This window comes from Falco peregrinus, chromosome W (genome assembly GCF_023634155.1).
Source record: "Falco peregrinus isolate bFalPer1 chromosome W, bFalPer1.pri, whole genome shotgun sequence".
Taxonomy (NCBI): Eukaryota; Metazoa; Chordata; class Aves; order Falconiformes; family Falconidae; genus Falco; species Falco peregrinus.
This window is the reverse complement of record NC_073743.1, coordinates 4830519-4853131: the sequence shown is the minus strand read 5'-3', so window position 1 is coordinate 4853131 and position 22613 is coordinate 4830519. Positions and strand designations below refer to the sequence as shown.

General features: G+C 45.0%; 1 protein-coding gene across 1 annotated transcript in view; it reads right to left on the bottom strand.

The window, feature by feature from the left end:
* Nucleotides 1-18940, bottom strand: part of LOC114010802 (heat shock factor protein 5-like) — a 30614-nt gene extending 11674 nt beyond the window's left edge. Inside the window, exons 1-4 of the mRNA XM_055793074.1 lie at nucleotides 18817-18940; nucleotides 8215-8391; nucleotides 7188-7826; nucleotides 3971-4345 (exon numbers count right to left, since the gene is read on the bottom strand). Coding sequence (XP_055649049.1) covers nucleotides 3971-4345; nucleotides 7188-7826; nucleotides 8215-8391; nucleotides 18817-18940 — 1315 coding nt within the window. The remainder of the gene's footprint in view (nucleotides 1-3970; nucleotides 4346-7187; nucleotides 7827-8214; nucleotides 8392-18816) is intronic.
* Nucleotides 18941-22613: the final 3673 nt, after the last annotated feature.

Sequence of the window (22613 nt, the reverse complement as noted above, 5' to 3'; positions counted from 1 at the left end):
AGAAGTTATAGCCATTACTAAATTATCTCCAATAATTAACTTACATTCCGCCTGCCAATCTTTTCTTTGTCTCAAGTAAAAGAACAAATCCACATAAGGCATTTCACTCCATTTCCCTTCTCTTTTACAATACAACATTAACTGCAAAATAGTGTTATAATTCAGTGTCCCGTTCATGGGCCACTTTTCCTGATCTTCTAATATATATAGTGGCCACCAATTATTACAATATTCAATCATCTGGCTCTTTGGCAAATCCTCATATAAATCCCCCCAATGCGCCAGTAAACATCCCAATGGAGAATTTTTTGGGATTTTATCATTTAACACAAGATTACCCAAGCTTTTACTTTTAAACAACCGAGTTAACTTAGTTGCCATGGTGTAATTACCCACAGTACAATACACAATTATTCAACTCTATCACTCCGATCCGCGGATCCACACTCCACACTCGCTTTCGTTCTCAGTTATACGTCTCACCCTTACAGTCACACTCACACTTTCCCACAGTTACTTTAAACAAACATATAACACAATATTATACCTCTTAATTTTCTTCTTAATACACAAACTCACAAAACAACAAAGAAAACAAACATATAGCACAATATTATACCTCTTAATTTTCTTCTTAATACACAAACTCACAAAACAACAAAGAACACCAAAAACTTCTTCTAACTTCTTGTTAGAGGCACTACCTTAGAGAACACTATAGCATATAGTTTCTCTTGTCTCCACTTTTGTCCAACCCTGCAATAGCTTTCGCTATAGCTGTCTTACGGGCAGACGCCTAGGCTTCCACTTCCACAAGGATCCTTTTAGTCCAACCCTGCAATAGCTTTCGCTTATGTCTTACGGGCAGACTCCTAGTCCTACCCTGCGCAGCTCTTTCACCGCGTCTGACAGGCAGACTTACTCAGTGGGACTCCAACCCACTGGTGGGACTCCATCCCAGTCTTTCCCATACAATTATTATAGTGGGACTCCCCCCCACTTTCTCCAGTGCACGCACTTACTTACTTTAGTGGGACTCCCACCCACTTACTACAATTAAAAAGAGAAGTGTCTTACCAAATATCCAGGGAACGTCGCAAAAAGCCTTACGGATCGGGGATCGATGGGTGTCCCCGAGAAATCCTCGGTGCCGGCCGGAACCAATCAGGTCCCCGACTCCTCCGGTCTCCTTCAGCGAGGTCCCATCTGGGTTGCCAAAACAGTTACCGAAATCTCGGAATGAAAAACTTATCGACACCAATGTGATGCAGATAAGCAAACACTTCTTTATTGACGGCTGGGTGCGTGAGCGAGTCCTCTCATGATCAACGCACACCAGGTCCCAAAATCAGATTCCATATATAGAACTTCTTCATACATATTCATTAATTATTCATACATAATCATAACATTTCCCGTAAATCATTTACATACTCTCCTCCTATATCCGATTATGCGCAGTAAAGCTTAGAAAGGTCTAGAAATGGGTCTGGGGTACGATTTGGGTAGGTGGTATATGAGTCGGTGGTCGCGATCTCCCCCTGCAGGAATTACCTTTTACTAAAGTTCACAGTTTCTTGGCAGGCACCTACAAGCTGTTCCAGTCGACTCTCCCCAGTTCCCATTAATCTCATATTCTGACATTTCAATACACCTCTGCGTACAGAAGACTGGTTAAATACAATGGAACCTTCCAACCCTAGAGTTATTACAATAGTTCCAGGCCCTTCTTCTAGCCTTGGTACAAGACGTACAAAAGATTCCATAACGACTCTTATTGCGTAGATGCAAGTTTCCTATAATTTTTTTTCCTTAGCCTTCTATATTTTAATTCTATTAAATGATTTTATAAAATCAATTAATTAATCAAATAGAATCAATCAATTTTAACTTATTAACTAATCGGTAACAACATTATCACAGCTAGTTGTTTTAAAAGCAACCCTTGAGCTTCCTGATGTTCGACTTGTTGCAAAATATTCTGAAGCCAATCAATCAAGTTAGTATTAAAGTTAGTGACTCTCTAGGACCCTGCAAGACTGTGGCAAGACTCCCGCATCCTGACTGCCTTAATAGCCATCTCATTCATTTGCAAACAGTTGTCCCTGGGATACCTTGCCTGAGTCACAGAATCGGCACAGTTAATTGCTCCAGCTAACTGCTCATAGTTAACAGCAATTCCCCGATTAAGGTTTTCAGTCAAGGCCACTACACATAGCTCACAAAAATCAAATAACCACATCATATACTGTATCAGTTAGTACCATACAAAGCAGTAACTTCCAATCACGCAGTGTGAGTGTATAAGGCTCTGCCATCACTTCAAGAAGGGACATAGCAAATGCATTATGAATCCTCCCTTCCCGCACTGCTTTGCTTAACCCTTTAACAGCCTCGTATTGCACAGGCTGCCACTCTGCAGGTTGATTTGTCTGATAAAATACTGAACATGCCCTAGCGACTCCCATAACCCATCACCTTAATGTTTCCCACTTGCATTCCTGCCAGCAATCCCTCAGACCCCCTTTCACCCTCCCCAAAAATACAATCAATGCATCAGGAGAGACAAGGGGGTGGTGGAAAGGTCTAGCTCCTTTTCCAGATCTATAGGACCTGGATCAAAAGGTTTATCAGTGTCAATAAAATCATTGTCTGAGTTGTCCTGTTCCCGTGCTTGGTCCTGTGTTGTGAGGGTCGCTGCAATCAGTGACGGAAGCTTTGGGGGCAGAGGAGGTGTGGACGGAATCGCCATCGCTGATGGTGTCTTGAGAAGAGTCGCGCTGTTGGTGGAAATTACAACTTCCTCTGGTTTAGCACCGTTAGTAGAATTAGTCCACACTTGGCAAAGAGTAGTCAGAATTTGCCACCAAGATGTTAAATGCATTCCCGACACGGAGTTCCCCTCCACGGCAGCATCATACAATTGGCTGCTGTATGTATGCTGTATGCAGCCCTCTTCCACGAGCTGTCTTTTTTATCGACCAGTTCCGTCCTTATTCTTCCAAGGCTTTGGAACACCACCATAGGGGTCACCATTTGAGGAGACTGAGGCACGGACTCCCTTTATGAGTCCATATACGTCTCTTCTGGGGACGAAGCCTGATTCCCCATTACAGATTTCCCACAGCTCACCTCTCAACTCCGGAGGGATTTCTGGCCGGCTCCTGCTTCCTTTCAGCAGATCATTCACAGTTCTGTGGGATTCGCTGCGTGTCGCTCAGATAGGCGATTCGAGAGCCCTTCACGTTAGATCCTTAAACGCATCACGTCGGGGTCACCAATTTGCGGCGAATGAAAAGACGGGATGCAGCTTGATGCAAGCAAATGTCCATTTATTGTACAGAAGCACGCGTTTTTACACACTTTCAGAAGCTGCGCGTTTTAAACAGATTGGTTCTTGAAGCTAAGCATTGCATAGTAGGCAATCCCTGACTGGTGGTTAACTACCAGCAATTAACCACAAGGTGTTACCTTTCCTTGGCGCCATCCGTCTCCCACTCCCCTGTGCTCTGTAAACATGTCTCATCATGTTAATTGTTGTCTAGACAAGCTCGAGCAAATTCCCCTCAGCTAACTGATTGCCACGCATGGTCCTAATTTCCAGACCGCTCCTGCAGGATACTACTTCTTAACAAGGTCTCAGTGCTTTAATATCATTGTCCAAGTTCTGCTTAATTAAAAAACCAAAACTGAATGTTAGCCTCACACCGACTAGTTTTGGACAAATATTTTTCTCCTCGCCCTTTCACCTCAACAGAAAGGCTATCCAGAAAATCACCAGGGGGGACACAAAATTTGGAGGAAGGACACAAATACCAAACAGAAACTCCTTTTGCTTTAAAGGTCCATCTTCCTTTTAGACTTGACACTTTCTAATTCTCACTTGAGATATACACATGGCAGAGTATTTTAGAAAAATATTTAAAAGTCTCACTTTAAAATCTGTTTTTGAAAAGCAAATGCATCATACCTGTTGGATAGCAGGCTTGTGAGTATGGCACTGAAGATGCAGATCTGCTACAATTTGCAATGGATGCGGCAACGCTTTGAGTCCCTTGCTGAAGTGGTGGAAGAGAAGCCACAGGCTGGAGTGTGTACGTGGCTCCTGTTGGAAGTGTCTGGAGTACCGGAAAGGCAGCCCCTTTATCTGGAAAAGCTGGGGAAGCCCCTTGCCCTGGCAGCAACCCAAGTGGTCCCTGCTGGATCCAAGTGGAAGGGACTGGAGTCGGATCTAATCTTTGTGCTGCTGAAGTGCTGGGGGCTCGGCACGAGGTTGCCATGTAGGAGTAAGGAGAGAAAACACCTTGACCATAAAGTTGATGAAACTGTCCTACAGTCAGCAGTCCTGCAGTGGGTACAAAATAAAGCGAAACAAGTGTTAAGGAAAGGAGTTTTCACAGGCAAAGAAAGGCAATATGAGGAGCCAAGGCTCTACAACATGATTTGGGAAGACTACCTTTGCTCCAGCGTACTTAACCCAGAAAGGAGACTGTACTCTTAGACCCGAGCGTGCAGTAACTGCTGTGTGGCACACGAGTGAAGCACCAACACAGGTGTCTGCGTAGCATTCAATCTCCTTAAACTGGCAGTAATGAGTTACCCATATTTAGAAATGTGCTATAAATCGAAAAGTGTAGTAACTTACTAAACCAAACAAAAGCAATTTTGAAAGTACTGTGTGTTAAATCAGACAATACATTTTAAAAAAGGGACATCATAAAGCAAGATTTTACCAAACTCCACTACTGACAGCTCACAAACAGCTAAGAGAAGGGCAATGTCAAAATCTTCCAAAGGACTTTGCAAGTACTTTATGACAAGTCATTTATTTGGTCAAGAAAAAAAATTCAAAGCCAATTTTTTCTCAGTCAGCTCAACTAGTTCAGTGCAGACTAAAATATCCCAGACTTTGCCATTTTGTTATTTCCTAGATAGTCCTTTTATTCTTCTCTATTATTTTACAGTTTCCTCTCTCAGACAGTTACTGTTTCATGAAATGGTATTTGCTTTTATACCATGACAGCTCAATTTCTGTTTTGGTGACTTTGTTGAAACACTGACAGTAACACCCCGAACGCCTGTGCTCATTGATTTCTCTAAGAACTACTGCATTTGTGACTCCCCTGCAGGATTGCATTTAGCCATGAGAATTACAAGTTTCAGGATGGTTCACATCAATAGGGTTGATCTAGAAGCCAGGCTTTCTCAGACCTGTAGTTTCCAATTCTCACTCAAAAGGATTTTTTTTTAAAAATAGCCTCACACTTACCTCTTGCACTCCTCTGATGAAAGCTAATTCAAGAAATCAGTAACATACAGTCATTATTCTGCAAGTTCACATTTAACCATTAAGAATCACCAAATAAATACCAGCTGACCCTGAAAATTTGCTAAGACTTAATGTATAGGACTGTTTATTTCCTGTTCAGTACTTTCACCATTTATAAACAGAGAAGGGACAGGGGTATGAAAATCCTTTTTTTTATATTTCACCTTTGGATAGGGACATGAAGATTATCTAGTTCTAAAACATAAACAAGACACCATAGGATGCCAAGTTACCAACCTCCCGTTGCTTTACAGGAATTGTTTCTGAATGTTTAACACAGCGTTACATGCTGCAAGACATTGGGAACAGACTGAGGCTTTGCAAACAAAAGTATCTCTTATCTATCAAAGTACCTCACATTTACAGCAAAGACGTGTCCCTAAATAGTCAGTACAGAGCGCAACAGTGCATTGTCAGCCGGTCAGAACTTGACTGCATAGAAACCCCACTGTTTTCCTTGTTCTGTCTTTCTAGAAAATGAGACTCCTAGAGCAAAAACTCTGAAACTGCAGCCATCAAAACAGAGGATGAAAAATGAACAAGTCATCTCTTTCTAATAATTTCCTTTACCAGTGGTCTGCGTTACATCACACAAACCACAGGTCATTGAAGTTTGCAATGACTCATCTTAGCGTTAACAACGTTCTCATCAAATCATTAATTTAAATGCTTCCTAGCCTCCCTACTGAAGTAAGTTCCATCCCTTCTCCGATGCTTCATTTTGTTTTCTTGGTATTGCACGTGCAGTTCCACACACATCACGGAAAACACCACTTGAATTAGATGACAGTTCCTACCCTGACACAGTAACCACGAGCATGGTGATACCCTACTCTGCTCTAAATGCCAGCTGGTGCTGCAGAGAGCAGTACCGTCAACTGCTTCTCCCCTTCTCCTGGTCGCACAGTCCTGCCGCTCCTCCTACACCGTGCCTTACAGCTCTGCACCCATGGGGTGCATCACCCGGGTCCAAGAGCCAGACACAAAAAGGCTATTAAAGTCTTCTCTGATCATTGCGCTGAACCAACATGTTGCTGTATCAGCTGCAAGGAAGATGACAGTTAACACGCCACCAAAGGAATGGGAAGCAGGAGTGCTCTTCTGGCAGCAGCCCACAGCTAGAGCAGCCCAAGAGCACTGCAAAGCAAGATATTCACATCTTACTTACACAGCGCCAACTGCAAAGCTTTCGGGCCGATACAAAATGTGTGGAATAATCCTGAGGGCCCAGACTTGTCTTGGGAAAACTCAGATCCTCTCAAAGAGGGTTAGAAAGAAAGAAAACACGTTCTAGGGCTTTTCAGCAGTATTATTTTCTAATTAGCTCTCACCTACTCATGCAATCCATTTTAAAAACTGCGTAGGTTGTGAATTCTTTTTCAGGAGACAACTGACCTAAAATCTTACTACCAGGTCTTGTCTCCTTTGCACAAAACTAACAGGATGCTCTAGTTATCACTTCACATGACTCACTGTTTTGCACGCATTTAATGACAGCTTATTAAGCACCCCTACTGATGGGCATCCTTCTGATGGGCAAGAAGCAGTAACGTTCATCTGGTAGAGCTGTGCCAGCTCCACAGAGATCGGGCAAGGGTGTTCTTAGTGTAGTACGCAATGGAGACTGTACTATAGTCTACAGGCAGCCTGAAATACATGTGAACCATGCTATTCATGCTTACTGGCAGCAGATCTACCTGCATAAACAACAACAGCTTCCCTACACCAGGTGAACTGAGATGCCACCGGCAAGGGCAGGTAACCCTTTTCCCTCAGGGGAGTGCTGATTTTCGAAAGCCATGCCACCCAGTGCTTCTCAAAAACCCACCAAGGCCCCACATGGCCCACACTGACTCACCAGGCCTGTTGGCATTGCTGAGCGTCGAGGGCAGAAGCAGCGGTTGCCCGTCCAGTGGCATGCCAAGCAAGCGCTGGAAGCGGCTGGGTGGGCGGCTGGTCACATCCAGGCCCACTGCCATCTTCGCCTTGTTGCCTTTCGTCAGGCACTTCAGGTGGACGAGGAGGTTGGGGCGGTCGCGGTGAAAGTGGGGGCTGCAGAAGCGATGCAGGGGCCCGGTGCAGTTGCCACCGTTGCCTTGTCCACCCTCTGGGCCCGGCCCAGGCCCGGGCCCTACCACACTACTCCCCGGCAACATCCCTGTCAGATGAAGCTGCTGAAGTTCTTGGTCTTGAAGAAACCGGTGGCTGCCGCTGCCCCATGGCCACCCGGCTGCACCCAGCAGCTCGCACTCAAAGAGCGGCTGGTTGATGACCAGCCCCCGGCCGGAGGCGCCCCAGCGAACGGAGCGGCAGCGCGGGCTGTTGACCAGCCGCCACAGTCTGGCGGGGAAGGTGTCGGCACTGACGGGGACGGGCTGCTGCGACGCGTCCGTGTCGGTAGGTGGCACCAACGCCGCGCTCAACCGCCGCCTGTGCGCCCTCCACTTCCCCCGCCACGCGCCGAACGGCACGTGCCCCGCCTGCGAGGCGCTGCCCGCTGCGCGCAGACCCGGCCCTCAGCCCCGCCGCGGCGCTGGTCCGCGCAGCGCCCCGGTCCCTCGGCATGGACGGCTGCAGCCCGGCCACCCCCTCAGCCCCGCCATCCCCCTCAGCTCCCGGTCCCCTCAGCCGCCCCTCAGCCCTGCCATCCCCCCCTCAGCCCCCCCTCAGCCCCGCCTTCCCCCCCTCAGCTCCTAGGTGCCCTCAGCCCCCCCTCAGCTGCGCCATCCTTCTCAGCTCCCTGGTGCCCTCAGCCCCGCCTCAACCCCGCCATCCCCCTCTACTCCCCCCGTCCATTCAGCTCCCCAAGTCCCCTCAGCGGGGCCATGTCCCTCAGCCCCCACAATGTCCCTCAGCCATCCCCTCCACCCCGCCGGTCCCCTCACCCTTCAACTCTGCTGCCACCAGCATCTCCCGTAGCTTCCGTGAGCGCCCGGGTGGCTGAGGCCCGGGGCTGAAAGTTGCTGCTCCGGGCGGCCCTGCCGCCAGCCTGGAGCCATCCCGGGGGCAGCCTGGAGGCCCTTGAACCACGGCGTGGGTGAGCGCCGGACCGTGGAAAGCGGCTGCAGACAGGGCAGAGCAGGGAACACACGTGCCTCAGCCCCGCGCCCCGCCATGGCTGCCTGGCACCCCGGGAAAACCCGGGAAAAGGAGCGGGGCTGCAGGGCCACGTGACACAACATCGAATCCCAGGGAGGGGCGATCTCGGGAAGGGCGGGGCGGGGGCGGGTTCTGCTGAGCAGCCGAACCTGCCTGGGCCGCCGCAGCTGCCGCGGGGTGCGGGCGGCCGGGATGGAGGGAACGGAGGGGACGGAGGGGGGTGCGGGCGGCGGGGACGGAGGGGACAGAGGGGGGTGGGGATGGAGTGGACAGAGGGGATGGAGGGGGGTGTGGGCGGCGGGGACGGAGGGGGACGCGGGCAGCGGGGAGCTGGGGAGCTGCTCCATGTGCCGGGGGTGCACGGGGCTGGTGCTTACCCCGCTGGGAGGAATGCTGCTGGCAGAGCAGGTGTTGCAAAGTGTCGGCTTAAAAACCACTGGCAGTTCACAAAAGGAAAAGCAAATTTATAAGGAGCGCAGAGGAACGCGGAACAAATCGGGAATTGTGTCACATTTGCCCTAAAACCCCCCAGACCTTTGCAGTTCTGATCCCCACACCAGAACAGATCAGGTGGAGTTAAAATGGGGCAGAGAAAATCAGCAGCGAGGATAAGAACTAGCTTCAGCGGAAGGAAATACTGAAGAAAGAATCTTCAGAGGGGCGGTTATTGTATGAAAAGATAGGTAGTAAAGTTGTAGTTAGTGTAAAGGAGGCAAGCACGACTACTGGAGGTTTTCAAATAGGAGAAATCAAATCAGGTACCTAATCACAGGGAAACCGGGGAACTAATTGTCACAGGATGTTTTGGGTACCATAATGTTACTTGGCTAAGGGAGGGTGTGGGGGTGTGCGTGTGTGTGTGTGAAGAAAAAGGAGAGGAAAAAATAAAAAGAACAAGATTAGCTATATTCACAAAGACCAGAACTCTTAAGCGGCACCTTTGTCACTGCGAGTGCTTGCACTGTGCGCTGGCACAGCTCTGAGGCGGTGCCTGAGCTGCACTGGTGCAGATCTGCCCTCTCCTCAGCCTTGTGCTGTCAGCTGTGACTGCAGGCAGACTGCAGGAACCAGCAGAACCATCCTTACCGCTGCAGAACAGGAATCTGCTATGAACCAACAGGCAAAGAAGAGCAGGGAGCCGGGGAAGGAAGAGTGCGGTGATCTCTCTCTCTGCTTGCATCTTGCCCACAGGTCACCAGCAGTGGCGGAATAAAATGACATTCCTCCGTCTTGGCTGCCCTCAAAGCAAGACAGTAGTGAGAAGACTGAGCACCTGTGTGTTTCGTGAGCTCAAATACATTATTTTGGAGTTGTCGTAAGATTTCTTAGCAAGAAGGTATAAAACCAAACCTCTTCTTTAACTAAAGTCGTCCTTATTGCTTTGGTTTACAGCAAGCCCCTAACCACCAAGGCAAGTAAAAGCACAGTAAGTTTCAGAAAGGGGCAAAATTGAATAAACTGATGGGAAACTGTTCCTATTTTTAAACTGAAAGTAATATCCCTCTGCTCTTCCGCATAGCTGAAGTGAGGAAAATGATGTTTGGGTGGGGTTGCTAACAGAGTTTCACACTTCAAATTAAACCAGAAGCAGAAATTTTGTCAATGTTGTCATCAAAGCTAAATCCAGCACCACAGAAGGATGTTGCTTTACCCAAGGAATTAATGGCCTACGATTCTAGTAAGCTCATGCTGTCGTCTTCCCAAGAGGCTTTGCATTTTTTTTTCCCCTCGGTAATAATTTATTAAGAATTATGTTGCTCAGTGTAAACAGCTAAAACTTAAGTAAAGCATACTGAATGCAAATCTGAAAAAATCCAGAAAAATGTCCACTTCACAAAAAATTCTTCTCGGCATTCCTGAGGTTGTCTTTTGCATTACTTCAGTCAAATGAATTTGGGTTTCTCTCTCCCTGTGCAGCGAGAGTGCCAGAAGACCATGACTACCTGATGGTGGGACAGGTGAGGTTTTTAGTGTATCATCCGTAAATCAGGGCAGAGCCAGCAATATGTAGTCCATAACTGAAATGCAGAGCATGATTCCCTAGAACCAACACACAGAAACATCGGTCCCTTTGGTACCACTGGCCATTCTTGACTTCAGCCACAAAAGCAGATTCATTTGCCACTTCATGGTCAGTGGGTTAAATTTGGTCCTGAGGACTTTAATCGTTACTTTGCTGTCAAAGATTGTTATTAGCCAAAGGTGATGGGAGCTGCAAGAATAAATAGCTTATTACTAATTTGTGTTATGGACTCAGTGCTTTCCTTCTTTTTCACCCATGTGAACTCAAATAGCTGTTAGCCCGCACGCCCCTATTTGCCATGTACCATGGCAGTTACTCTCTGGTGTCTGCCTCTCTCACAGCTGTGCCTTTCTCTGCAGCTAGCTTTCTTCCTCCTTCCCTGCTGCGGGACAACAGAGATGTGCCTATTTTACAGACGAGAAGGTGGGCCTTTGCCAGAGATTCATAATCCTCTTCTCCTGCCAGTGCTTAATCTCCATTCCAACCTTTTGTAATAACCTCCTAGTTTTCTATGCTTCCCTTGCTTATACATATACATATAGTAAAAACCCCTACCAACTGAATGATGTAAATTACACATTTTGCAAACTGATTCTGCAGAGCTGAACAAAAATGTTATTGTTAGCTTGTCTACTGTATGTCAGGGCAAGGACAGCTGCATTTCCATGCAGTGTGCTGACCCTGACTACCATCCAAGGACATACTACTGTTGGTAAAAGCAGTACTTAATCCCTGGAAGGTTTTACCAAGTTAAGTGGAGGATTTTTAATCACCTGGAAAATTTAAATCAATGTGTGCTTTTGTTCAGCTACCAGTTAGTTGAGGAAGCGACCAGTTTAAATTATCAAGCCTGTAACTTGCAGAAGGCCAGACACGCTACGTACAGTCACCCTTCCTGGGCTGAAAAAGTCCACCTCTAAATGCATAAGAGGAATGTACATATATACTATAAAGCTGGAAAATAACTGTTCTTACCATGATTATATGCATGTTAGATCTGTGAGTGGTAAGAAGTGTTGCTGTAATTAGTTTCAGTTTTGTTAGGAAGGTAACAAAGAACAGTTGAAAAACATTCCCTAGAGAATTAACATTTTGGAAGAAAAGTGATTTTTCTTATAATTTTTTTTTCTAGTTAAAGAAATAATCAGCTAGTACAGAAGGATGGATATTATTTTCTTATTGATGTATAGCAGTACAAATCTTTGAGCTCCAGACCTCTTGTAACACAGCTAAGGCAGAGTCTCATACTACTACATTTTAATTTGTTCTGAATCAACATAAGTAAACATTGAATATTTCTATCCATGTCATCTTAATTAGGAAGGAAAGAAGGACCTACATGCTTTGCTAATATATAGTCAGATAAGACAAAACTCAAAACTGTTTTCAGATTTGACAAATTTTGGCAAATAATCTCTATTTTTAATTATGGATGGGATTAGGTCCGGAAGCACGAGCATAGTACAAGACAACCAACTTTCCTACTCAGCTGACTCATCTGAAACTATGGAACATGACAGTTTTAGAACAGAAGCCTAAGAACATATCATCAGCCCATTTTTCTCAGTTCTGTTTTAAGTGATCTTTGAAAAGCATAGTTAACTTCTGTTTCATGTGTTAATACCATATTAAATTGTCTTATTGCTTTGTGATGTAGAGAAACTTTGGTGTTGACTTCTCTGATTTATTTCAATTTTTTTTTTTCTTGTAAGCTTGAAAAAAGGATATTCCACTGAAGTAAGTTGATTGCAAGCAGTTTCAGTAATTGAATCCCTAGATAGTTGTCTTTATGCTGGGAGGTTTTGTTCCACTATTAATAGATTTTAAATTCTGAAACAGTTTAATTTAAAACTGTTGCCATAAAACATGTTAGAATTTTCTATTTTTGTTGCAGGATTTTTTTTTCTTTTAATTTTTTTTCTTTCAAATAAAAAAAAAACTTTTTAAAAGCTGAGGTTTAAGATGATATAATAATATAATATATATATAATATATAAATATATATATAATATAATATATATATAATATATATATTATATATATATAATATATATAAATATATAATATAATATAATAACACTAAGAAATACTGTAAAATATATTCTGAGAAATTAGAAAGATTTCTACAGGATAGACCTGTTAAGTCTATCATGCTGTCAGTCTGTTGCAGTGTTCGCCAGTCCTAAAATGACTGCATTTAAATAATATTACAAGTAACTGAGGTGTTTTTTCAGTGGGAAGAAAAATCCTTTGTGACCAAAATGTAAACCAAAGACCTGTCTTCCACAAAGTTCAGATGTCTATGGCTATCCAACTGCACAGCAGTCCTGTCATCAGAGCAGCTTACCTAAACTCAGCACCTGTTAAAGGGGGATGATGAACTTCTGCCCCTTGCTTCCTTAATTGCACTCTCTATAAAACCGGTTTCATTTCACTCCCTGCTGTTCCCTGGTGTGGAGTCAGCAGGATGCAGACAGCACCCTTCTGTGCTGTGAGTTGGGGTCTGGTGGGTGAGCAGTCTGCGGGGGGGCGAGCAGGAAGGGTACCGAGGTGACACCCCCCAAGCCCAGGGCACACTCGCTCCAAGGACAGGCAGCCCCCCTAAGTCAACATTTGAGAACCAGAACAGAAGATGCTGGTGAGGGCTCCCAGCATAGGGCTCTACTCCATTGTCTACGGAGGAAAGAGATTTATGACTTTGATGTTTATCAAGAAGAGTGCTCTATAAATTCATGCTCCCAAAAATTCATACACTACTATCATGATTTTTGGGTGCAGAGCACAGGAATTTAGTTGGTGGTCCTAATCCACCCAGCTAATGCATCTTAATAAAGTACTATCTGTCAGCTGAGCTACAGCAGCAACAGGTGTGTTCTGGTCAGCCTGAGTTGCAAAGCAATTTGGCTAGATAAGCATCTTCTGATACAAAAAGTTTTAAGGGTAGGACAAGCCTTACATGGCTGTCTCTTGTAATTATTCATTCACCCAGATCATCTTTTTTGACATACTTTGGCAAAATTTTGAAGTGTTCCCAAGATGTAGGACAAGTGGCTGGATCATAAGAGCATAGATATTTCAGATCCAGGTAGGTAAATATCTGAACTACCTCAGGCAAGATAAATCCAAAGTTTTTTTCCTCACAAACCAATCACAGAAATGAAAAATTACTGTTATTTTAATAAGACAATATGTAAAATGACAAACAAAATATGACAATAGGGAAGTCAGTGGCTTTGTTACATACTCATATAATCTGGTCCTTAAAAGCTGTCTCCTGGCTACATCATTGTTGCAGTGAAATTCATTGTTCTCTTTACACATCTTTGGAACTCTCATGTATCAATGACTATAAGATCAGAGTATGATCATCTTCAAGGAAGAGTTGGTAGCCCACTCTTCGCCAAGGTTGTAGAATGACCGAATCAAGACTTCTATACCCATATTGTCAGGAATTTTGTCTGATTTTGTATTTGGGGGGGTGGGGGGTCGTGGTTGGTTTGGTGGTTGTTTTTTTCAAAGAGGTCATCCCTAGAGGATTCTTAGCTCTTCCTAAAGTTAATTTCCTCTGAAATCAATCCAAGTTAAGGCATTCACCATCACACAGAATGTGTTCTTAAGTTCCTATATTCAGTTAATCCTGTGATCATGCTCAAGAAGGTCCTCCACTGAAGTCAGGGCAGGTACAACAAAATGAGAATTCTGGATTTGGCTTCATTGTCCAAATTCACAGTGTCTGGGAGATGAATAAGACAGACTGATACTTACAATGATGTATAGCCATTCTCAAACAGTTTAGCATAATACGTTATTCCAAAATCTTTTAAACATGCCAGCATTTGGACATTTATATGGTTTTTAACAAAGAACTCTCTAAATGCATTTAAAACCATTTTAAGCCTTGTATCACTAAAAAGAAGACCGGAAAAATTAAGTTGCTGTGACTTTGCATTAGTGGCCATGACAGCATACATTCAGTTCTGACATTTACTGTTATTCCCATGACACCCATAAATATTGCAGACAGCTAGCTGGCTGATCACACATTGCTTGGCTTAGCTGCTTCTATAATTTAGGGGGGATTAAGTTAGCATTTGAAAAATAGAAACTTTTTTACATTTCATATTTATTACTTTGCAATCTTCAAAAGGAAAATCACCCCCCCACCCATGTCCTGATCCATCCAGTGAAAAGTTCTTCAAAGACCAATAATTCCTATTGTTGTTAGTCAGTTCTCTAATATTACAGATTAATGTGGAATATCTTTTTCTGACTCCTGTTTGTGGCCTTGCCCATATGATTTCCTTCACAATATTTTGGGATGTATCATTTAATCATTCAAGGTCATCACAGACATTTTGCCTCCTGCAGCAGTGAATCCCACAGTTTACTTACATGTTAAATATATTTCCCAATAATTGTAAAACACACCGCTTCTTTCCTTTTCTTTCTCTCCATTCACATTGCTACATATTCCAGTAAAAGCTTATTTTTCCTGCTACCATTTCAGCTAGTCCCTTTGTCTTAAAATCTTTGTTTTAGCAAATAATTTCAAATACAACAGTAGCATTGAAGAATATAAAGATGTCATATGTTTGATTTTCCTCTGCTCATTTAAAAAATACATTATCTGTATTGTTAACTTCTGGTGGGGGGGGGGCAGAAATTGATATTGCTATTTATGTTTGCTCCTATGGAGAGGTTCTGCCTACTCAGAGCACAGTAATTGTGCTCAGTAATTGAAGTATGGGATTATTTTAGGCTAATGTGTGTTTACTTACTTCAAGTTAAATTTCATCACTGCTACTTCTATTTCCCTCTGAAATATTTCTTAATCCTCCATAATTTTTCACCATCTCTGCTGAAGCACTCTTCTCCAATAGTATTACTGACTGCCCTGTTTCTGTCTTCTTCCTTCCGCACATCAAATGTCTGGGACTTTTTGGTTTTACATTAAAAGTTTAATTTCTATCTAATGCAGATTTGGACCATTATATCAGATACTGAGCCAGAGTCATGTGGCTTTTGTGATGAGCAGTCCTGTCTCACCAACCTGCAGGTTCAGGAGTTGACAAGCATATTAATAGGGGCTTGACTGCTGGTTTTCCAGAAGGCTTTTGGCAAGGTCCTTCACCAAATGCTCTTACGGAAATTCAGACATTATAAGGAGGAAGGCAGTTGCATGGTTAAATAACTGGGTAAAAGACACGGAACAGAAGATAAGGGTAAATGTTCAATAAATGGTCAGAAGGCTGTTTTTCTCCTTCACGAGCAACTTAGGAGTAGGTATCAATGACAGATGAGGTATCAATCTTTACAAATAATATGAAGTTATTCAGGATGCAGCAACTGTCAAGGACTGCAGAAGCTGCTAACAAAACCAAGTAACTGTTTAGATGTATTTTGCACCCAGTTATTAAATGTGTTGCTTTATTTGCCTCATCTCATAAAGACAGAGTGGGAAAAAGCTCATAGAAGAACAGCAAAGATCACGGGTATGGAATATCTTCCATGTGAAGGAAGACTGTGCAGACCAGGACTCTTCAGCTTTGATGTTGACTTCTCTGATTTATTTCAATGATTTTTTTTTCTTGTAAGCTTGAAAAAAGGATATTCCACTGAAATAAGTTGATTGCAAGCAGTTTCAGTAATTGAATCCCTAGATAGTTGTCTTTATGCTGGGAGGTTTTATTTCTAATGGAATTTTAATGCTGAAACAGTTTAATTTAAAACTGTTGCCATAAAACATGTTAGAATTTTCTATTTTTGTTGCAGGATTTTTTTTCCCCAAAACCTTTCTAAAAGCTGAGGTTGAAGATTATATTATTACACTAAGAAATACTGCCAAATATATTCTGTGAAATTAGAAAGTTTTCTACAAGATAAGACTGTTAAGACTATCATGCTGTCAGTCTGTTGCAGTGTTCACCAGTACTAAAATGACTGCATTTAAATAATATTATGAGTTACTGGGGTGTTTTTTCAGTGGGAAGATGAAGAGGGTCCCCCATGGAGAGTCGGCCAAGTCACGACAATCACACCAATATGGCTTCATGCCTTGCTCACTTTATTAAACAAACAGCTCATATATATAACTTAAACCGACCGCCCACCCGACTTTACACACAGGTGATTTGATAAAAGGCTCTGTCCACTTGGGGTCCATGTCGCTGATTGGTGGGCATGCTGCAGGCGCCTGATCAGAGCGTGCCGATGCAAGTGTGCTGATTCCACGGTTCCCAGGACTAACTCTGCACCTGGCCTCCTGTTCATGCATAGCTTGTTTTCTTTCTCACACTGCTTGTTTAAAGTTGCTCTGCAGCTTCAACTGACAGGCCTGGGTTGTTGAACCCGGACAAGGCAACATATGTCCTCGGTCCTTTAAAAATCCCTCTACAGGTACCAAGTACCCAAGGTCACACACAAGCAGACGTTTTCCTGCAGATCATGTTGGGGTGGTTGGCAGTTGGCATTGTAAAGGTGAAATGAGATGTCCTTATGAGAGCAATCCATGCTGTTCTTGGGACCAGAGAGATGCAGGGCTGGACTGTGCAGTGCTGCCAGTGAATTCTCTGCAGCCACAGAAGACCTGTGGTGCAGGTGAAACTTATATCCAGGAAGGACAAATTGCTTTGGAAAGTGTCCTTGGCTATACCTTGGATACCTCGTGATACAGGAATACTGTGAAAATCATTGCTTTTTTCCTCAACTGATTCACCACAGCGATGACTATCCAAAGTCCTGTCTAACTGAAGAGGTCCCAGAAGACTGAAGGTTTGTCAGAGTGGTGCCCACCTACAAGAAGGGTAGGAAGGAGGATCTGGATAACTAAAGGCCTGTCAACCTGATCTTAGTGCCAGGGGAGGTTGTGGAGCAGATTGTCCTGAGTGCCATCACACAGGAGGCACAGGAAAACCAGGATGTCAGGACCAGCCATCATGGGTTTATGAAAGGAAGGTCCTGTTTGATGAATCTGATCTCCTGCTGAGACAAGGTGACCTGTCTAGCGGGTGAGGGAAAGGCTGTGGATGCTGTCTACCTGGATATTAAGAAATACCACCTTCGACACCATCTCCCACAGCAATTCCATTTGGCACTGCATCCCCACCTTCCATGGTCCCCAGGAAGAGCCCTGTGCACTGTGTGAGGGACAGCATCGACCTTCCTACAGGCTGCAGGTCATGGCTTGGCCTTTCTGCTTCATCAAGCAAGCCAAGGCTTTGCTCAGCAGCAGAGCTGCCTGCACAGCCCCTTTGCCTACCTGCACTCACAGCCTCCAAGGATGGGCTCTAACAAGGCCATGGGGAGGCTTTCTCGGTCATGGCCCTCAGCGGGGCTTGTTAATGCTTCCAGGGACTTTGGGCTTTGCTCCTGACTTGGTGTTCTTGAGAGGTTTCTTCAGTCTCCTCTGAAGACCTGCAGTTCACAGCACCAAAGACACGCTGGGCTCATTACGAATTAGAAAGCTCTGACAAGCCATGTCTCTTCCATCAGGGACATCTGGTCTTCAGGTTTGGCTGGTACACTTAATGAGCTAAGTTTCAGCAGTACAGTGAAAGAGAAAGGCAGGTAATGAGCACTTTGGGGAAATGATAGAAGGCTTTTCCAATTGCTATTGATGCAGAGTGACTCCTCAGGAGGTGTGAACAGGTAGGAAAATCAGTCCCTGGAGCTAAACACTGTGTGGACAGCCTTGCTCCTCACCTCTCCAGACTCACTATTTCAGCTGAATATAGCATGTTCTTAGCAGTAATTATTGGCTGCTTTCTTTAGAGTACAGGGTGTAAACAGGAATAAAAGAGGGATTGCTAATGGTGAATGGTGGATGGTGGTGGTGGTGGTGAGGGGACTGAGACAGAAATTAATAAACAAAAAATAAATTTCTCAGCTGTATTATTGCTAGTTCGTGCAGATCCCCATGAGGTCTATTGCCACAACTGAAGAGTTGCCCATAGGGAATATTAGAGACACTACTGAAAGACAGTCCAACTTTTCCTCTCTGAACCTTAAAACAGAAGCTACATAGGTAGAATGGGTTGGAGTGATCATAGAGGAAGAGGAGAAAGGCATCTGGAGATGAACTTCTTAACCCATAGCTGTAAATCAGGAAACCAGGACGTCAGCCTATTCCAAATGTCTTCAATTCCAGAGAAGGTGTGAACTTCCTGGGACTCATGACAAATATTAGGATGTTTCCAAATCTTTTTTGTATCTCTAGAAATTCTCCCACTTTGTTCTACGTATATGTAACAACTGGTATTAAGAACAGCACAGACTCTGCCTTCAGACGCCAGCTTCATATCTAATGCATTTTGCACAGCTATAGGGGCTATTTCTCACACTTCTTCCTGCAAAGCCTTCATGGCACCTGCAGGGTCCTTGCCCATCTCTTCCATTGCTGTGGATCTCGTTATCACTGCCTTCTCCAATTCAGGAACCGCTAACCATGGAGTAACCAAGGCCACAAGAAGGCTGATGATCTGGCCTATCATTATGACATCCATTACATCTGAGAAGCTCATAGGCCACTAGGAGGCACATGGCCATGAAGGCGAGTTTGAGGTCCCTGGAGTGTCCAGTTTCCTTGGGGGATTGGCCACCAGCAGCCCAGCTGGTTATGGCTGCAGTAAGAAAGGCACTTGGACTCTGAGACAAAGTGTCATTTCAAATGGCCTTGGTTAGAGCAAACTCTCTACACACAGAGACAATCGTATTCCGTCCTTTCCGAGGCTGGGAACACGGAGTTTACAGCGTTGGGAGAGTGGTGCAGCAAGTTGTGCAGATCCTGCCTGCAGAAGGCTTATCCCACATTGTCTCCTGTGAGCTCTTGAAGTGTTTTCTGCCAGGGAAACCCATTCTAGTCATCACTTCTTGTGTTCTTTGAGGAGATGTTCATTTGGGAATTGGTAACTGCAGTCTCACGTAAAGGTACAGGCGTGTGGTTGGCCATTCACCAGCAGCTTCCTGCAGATTTCTTCTTCCAATATGGCTTATTCTGCAACCCAGGGGCACACTCAGCACAGCACAGCCTGAAGCCCAAGAGGTACGTGGAGCACAGCACAGACCTGCTCAGCTTTTCTGTTATACTCATCACTAACTCCTCCATGTACAAAGGTCTACTGCTCAGATTCTCTCAACCTCCTGATGAAGGTTAGAAGGAGAATGATATCTCCTTTAGAGCACTAGAGAAAGGGACCTTTACTTGAAGGCCTCAGTTGAAGGGAAGGTGGAAGATGATCCCTGACCAACATAGTGGAAAATCTCTCCTGGACTTGTTTTGAACAAAAAGACAAGGCAGGAGTGGTGAAAATTCTGGACGGCATGTTTGAGTCAGGTATGGGTGACATTGGTAAAGCAGAAATGAAGGGCAAGTCAAGAAGACAAATTGTAGCAGGGCTGAGTAGAGAGGAAAGATCACCTCCACCAACCCTTGGGCAGTGCTCTTCCTAATGCAGCCCAGGATGCCATGGGCTGTATTTGAAAGGTGCAAAGCCAGGAGAAGAGGAGGCTTTGGGGACACCTAATAACAGCCTTCCCATATCATCTTGGGTCATATCAGCAAGAAAAGGCAGCCAGGTTCTTGCCTGTTGTGCATGATGGGAGGATGAGGGCCAATGGGCATTAAGCTGAAGCAAGGGAAGACAATCTTTCTCCCGATGAAGACAGTCAAACAGTGGAGCAAATGTCCCACAGAGCTTGTGCCATGTCCATCCTTGGAGCTTTGCAAGCCCCACTTGAAGGAAAGCCTGAGCTACTTGCTCTCACCCTGTTGCTGATTCTGCTTTGAGCAACACATTGGCCTGGACACCTCCTGAGGTCCCTTCCAGCATGAATGATTATTGATCTCCATCCATCATGGATCTTTCCTCCATGATGGGAGGGAAATCACTCAGGTTTCCAGTGGCTGTTGAAGCCTAACAAAAAGTTGGTCAGTTGACCTGTGAGGTTCTTTTCCCACTCCAAGCTTTCTAGCTCAGGTGCAGGGCTGCTTGGCTGGTACCCCCAGACAGCCCTGACTGATTCCCATTCTTCACCCTTTCTTTCTTTTGTAGCTCTTTTCCCATGCACAGTTGATTCTCCTTGACCACCCTTGTCTCCTCCCATGCAAGCAGCCCGCCTCTTCTCCCTGGACATTGTCTGCAGCAAATGAAGAGACGGGACGCAGCTTGATGCAAGCAAGTGTCCATTTATTAGTGATTTTCTTACATATGTTTCTACCTTCTACATATTACACACTGATTGGTTAAATCTTAAGTGTAAAAAACACTGATTGGTTAATATTTAAGGCACACCGTTAGAACAATAGGTACTTACTAGTTTATCTTGACCTAGCAATAATTTTTATTCCAAGGTTAGGGAGTTTCTTTCTACGCGGCTTTCTTAATTACATATTGGCGCCATCCGTTCCCTTATCTGGCTACTTGTTTCTCTGCCCGTCTGGTTGCCTCCTCAACTGTGATGGCTCAGGGGTCTGCTGTTAGCTTGTTCCTTTGCTCCCAGGGCTTGTGCCCTACAAGTTCTAACAAGTCTCTATTCATCAGGCTATCAGTACTTGGACTCTTGTCCTTGAGGCCTTGTCCTACAATTGTCTGTCTTCCTTTGGGGATTCTGAGCTGTTCACCTTGGGAATGCCTACCAAGGTCAGCAATACCATTGAAGCACTGCCTTCCTTCGTTATCTGTAGTGTCCTGCAGTTCCTTATGCTGTTACCTTGTCAGAGGCACAACACGGCAGGGTGCGCCATGTCCATGCACATATCAAAAGCTGGTCCAAGTAGCACCTTCCAAAACACTGGGATTTGGGAATTTTGACCTCAGAGGTTTTCCAAGTAGACGTGGTCAGCCCTTTCGTGGGGGCAGAATAACCCCACCCATGAGGGCACCTGAGCGGCTGTGGTACAAACCTGAGGAGGAGAAGGGCCTGAGTATTATGGGGGGTGCATATGAGCTACTGGTGCATGCTCAGCACATCTAAGGCCACCTGCATATGGGGCTGAATTAGGGGGTGCGTGGCCACTCAAAACAAGGGATTGATCATCCCCCTTGACTCAGCATCATACCCCTTGACACAGCACTGGTGTGGCCACATCTGGATTATCTGTGCCTGGGCTTTGAGATTTCTCATTCTGGAGGAATGGGGAAAAAGTGGAGAGGCTGTGGAGGATACCTGCCTGAATGGAGTTTGGAGTCTGTGGAGAGAGACTGAAGGTGCTGGGCTTCTTGAGATTGACAATACGGATCCTCAGTCACTACAGTAGTAGCATGCACCTGCTTGAAGGGGGCTGTCAGAGATGTCAGTGATAAGGGAGTGATTCCTGATAGCGGCAGGAAGAGAAAACCTCCACAAAGTTCAACTTGGAAGGATAAGATTGGATGTGAGGAAAAAGAAGTGTCCCTCTGAGGGTTGCCCTCTGATGCCAGAGTTCACCCACAGGCAGCCTGGATTGTCCCATGGCTTTGAGTTTCAAGGAAGAAGCAAGGATGAGTGCAGAGCCATCAGTAAAGGCAGACAAACAAGGGTGTGAGGGCTGGGTGGGAAAGAAAGAAATGCGCCAACCGCCAGAGTGTAAAGTGGTACCAGCAGGGACAGTGTAGGGCAACTTGCAGTGGAGATGGCCCAGGGCTGCAGCAGGGCTGAATGGCCCCACAGGGGACTGAGGCCTTTGTCCTCCTGGAAACGGCAGTTACCCATGTCATCAAGGCCTGTGACAGGAAACTTGATTTGGAGGGTCTTATGTTCTGCCCTCCAAGGGCTTGGGGGTCAGGGCTTGGCCTTTCTGCTTCATAAAAAAATCCAAACGGGTTTTGCAGCATTACAGCCACCGACACAGTACCTTTGCCTACCTGCAGTTCTGGCCTCTAATTAGCTACCCCAACGAGTCCATGGGGACACTTTGTTAGCAATGGCCCTCAGCGGGACCCATTAATATTTGAAGGTATTTTCAGTGTTGCTTCTGACTTGCATTCCTTGAGTGGTTGGTTCAGTCTTCTCTCAGTAGCTCAGGTTCATGGCAGGAGCCCCCAATGCCCTAATGAGGTATTAATCTCTTTGTCATTTACTTCCAGTCCGGAAGACCTGTGTAGCTAATTGGAGCTGTTTCATTCATGTAGATAAGGAAGAAGATTTCAAAGTGCACCTGAAAATTAATTTATATTTCATAGGTAA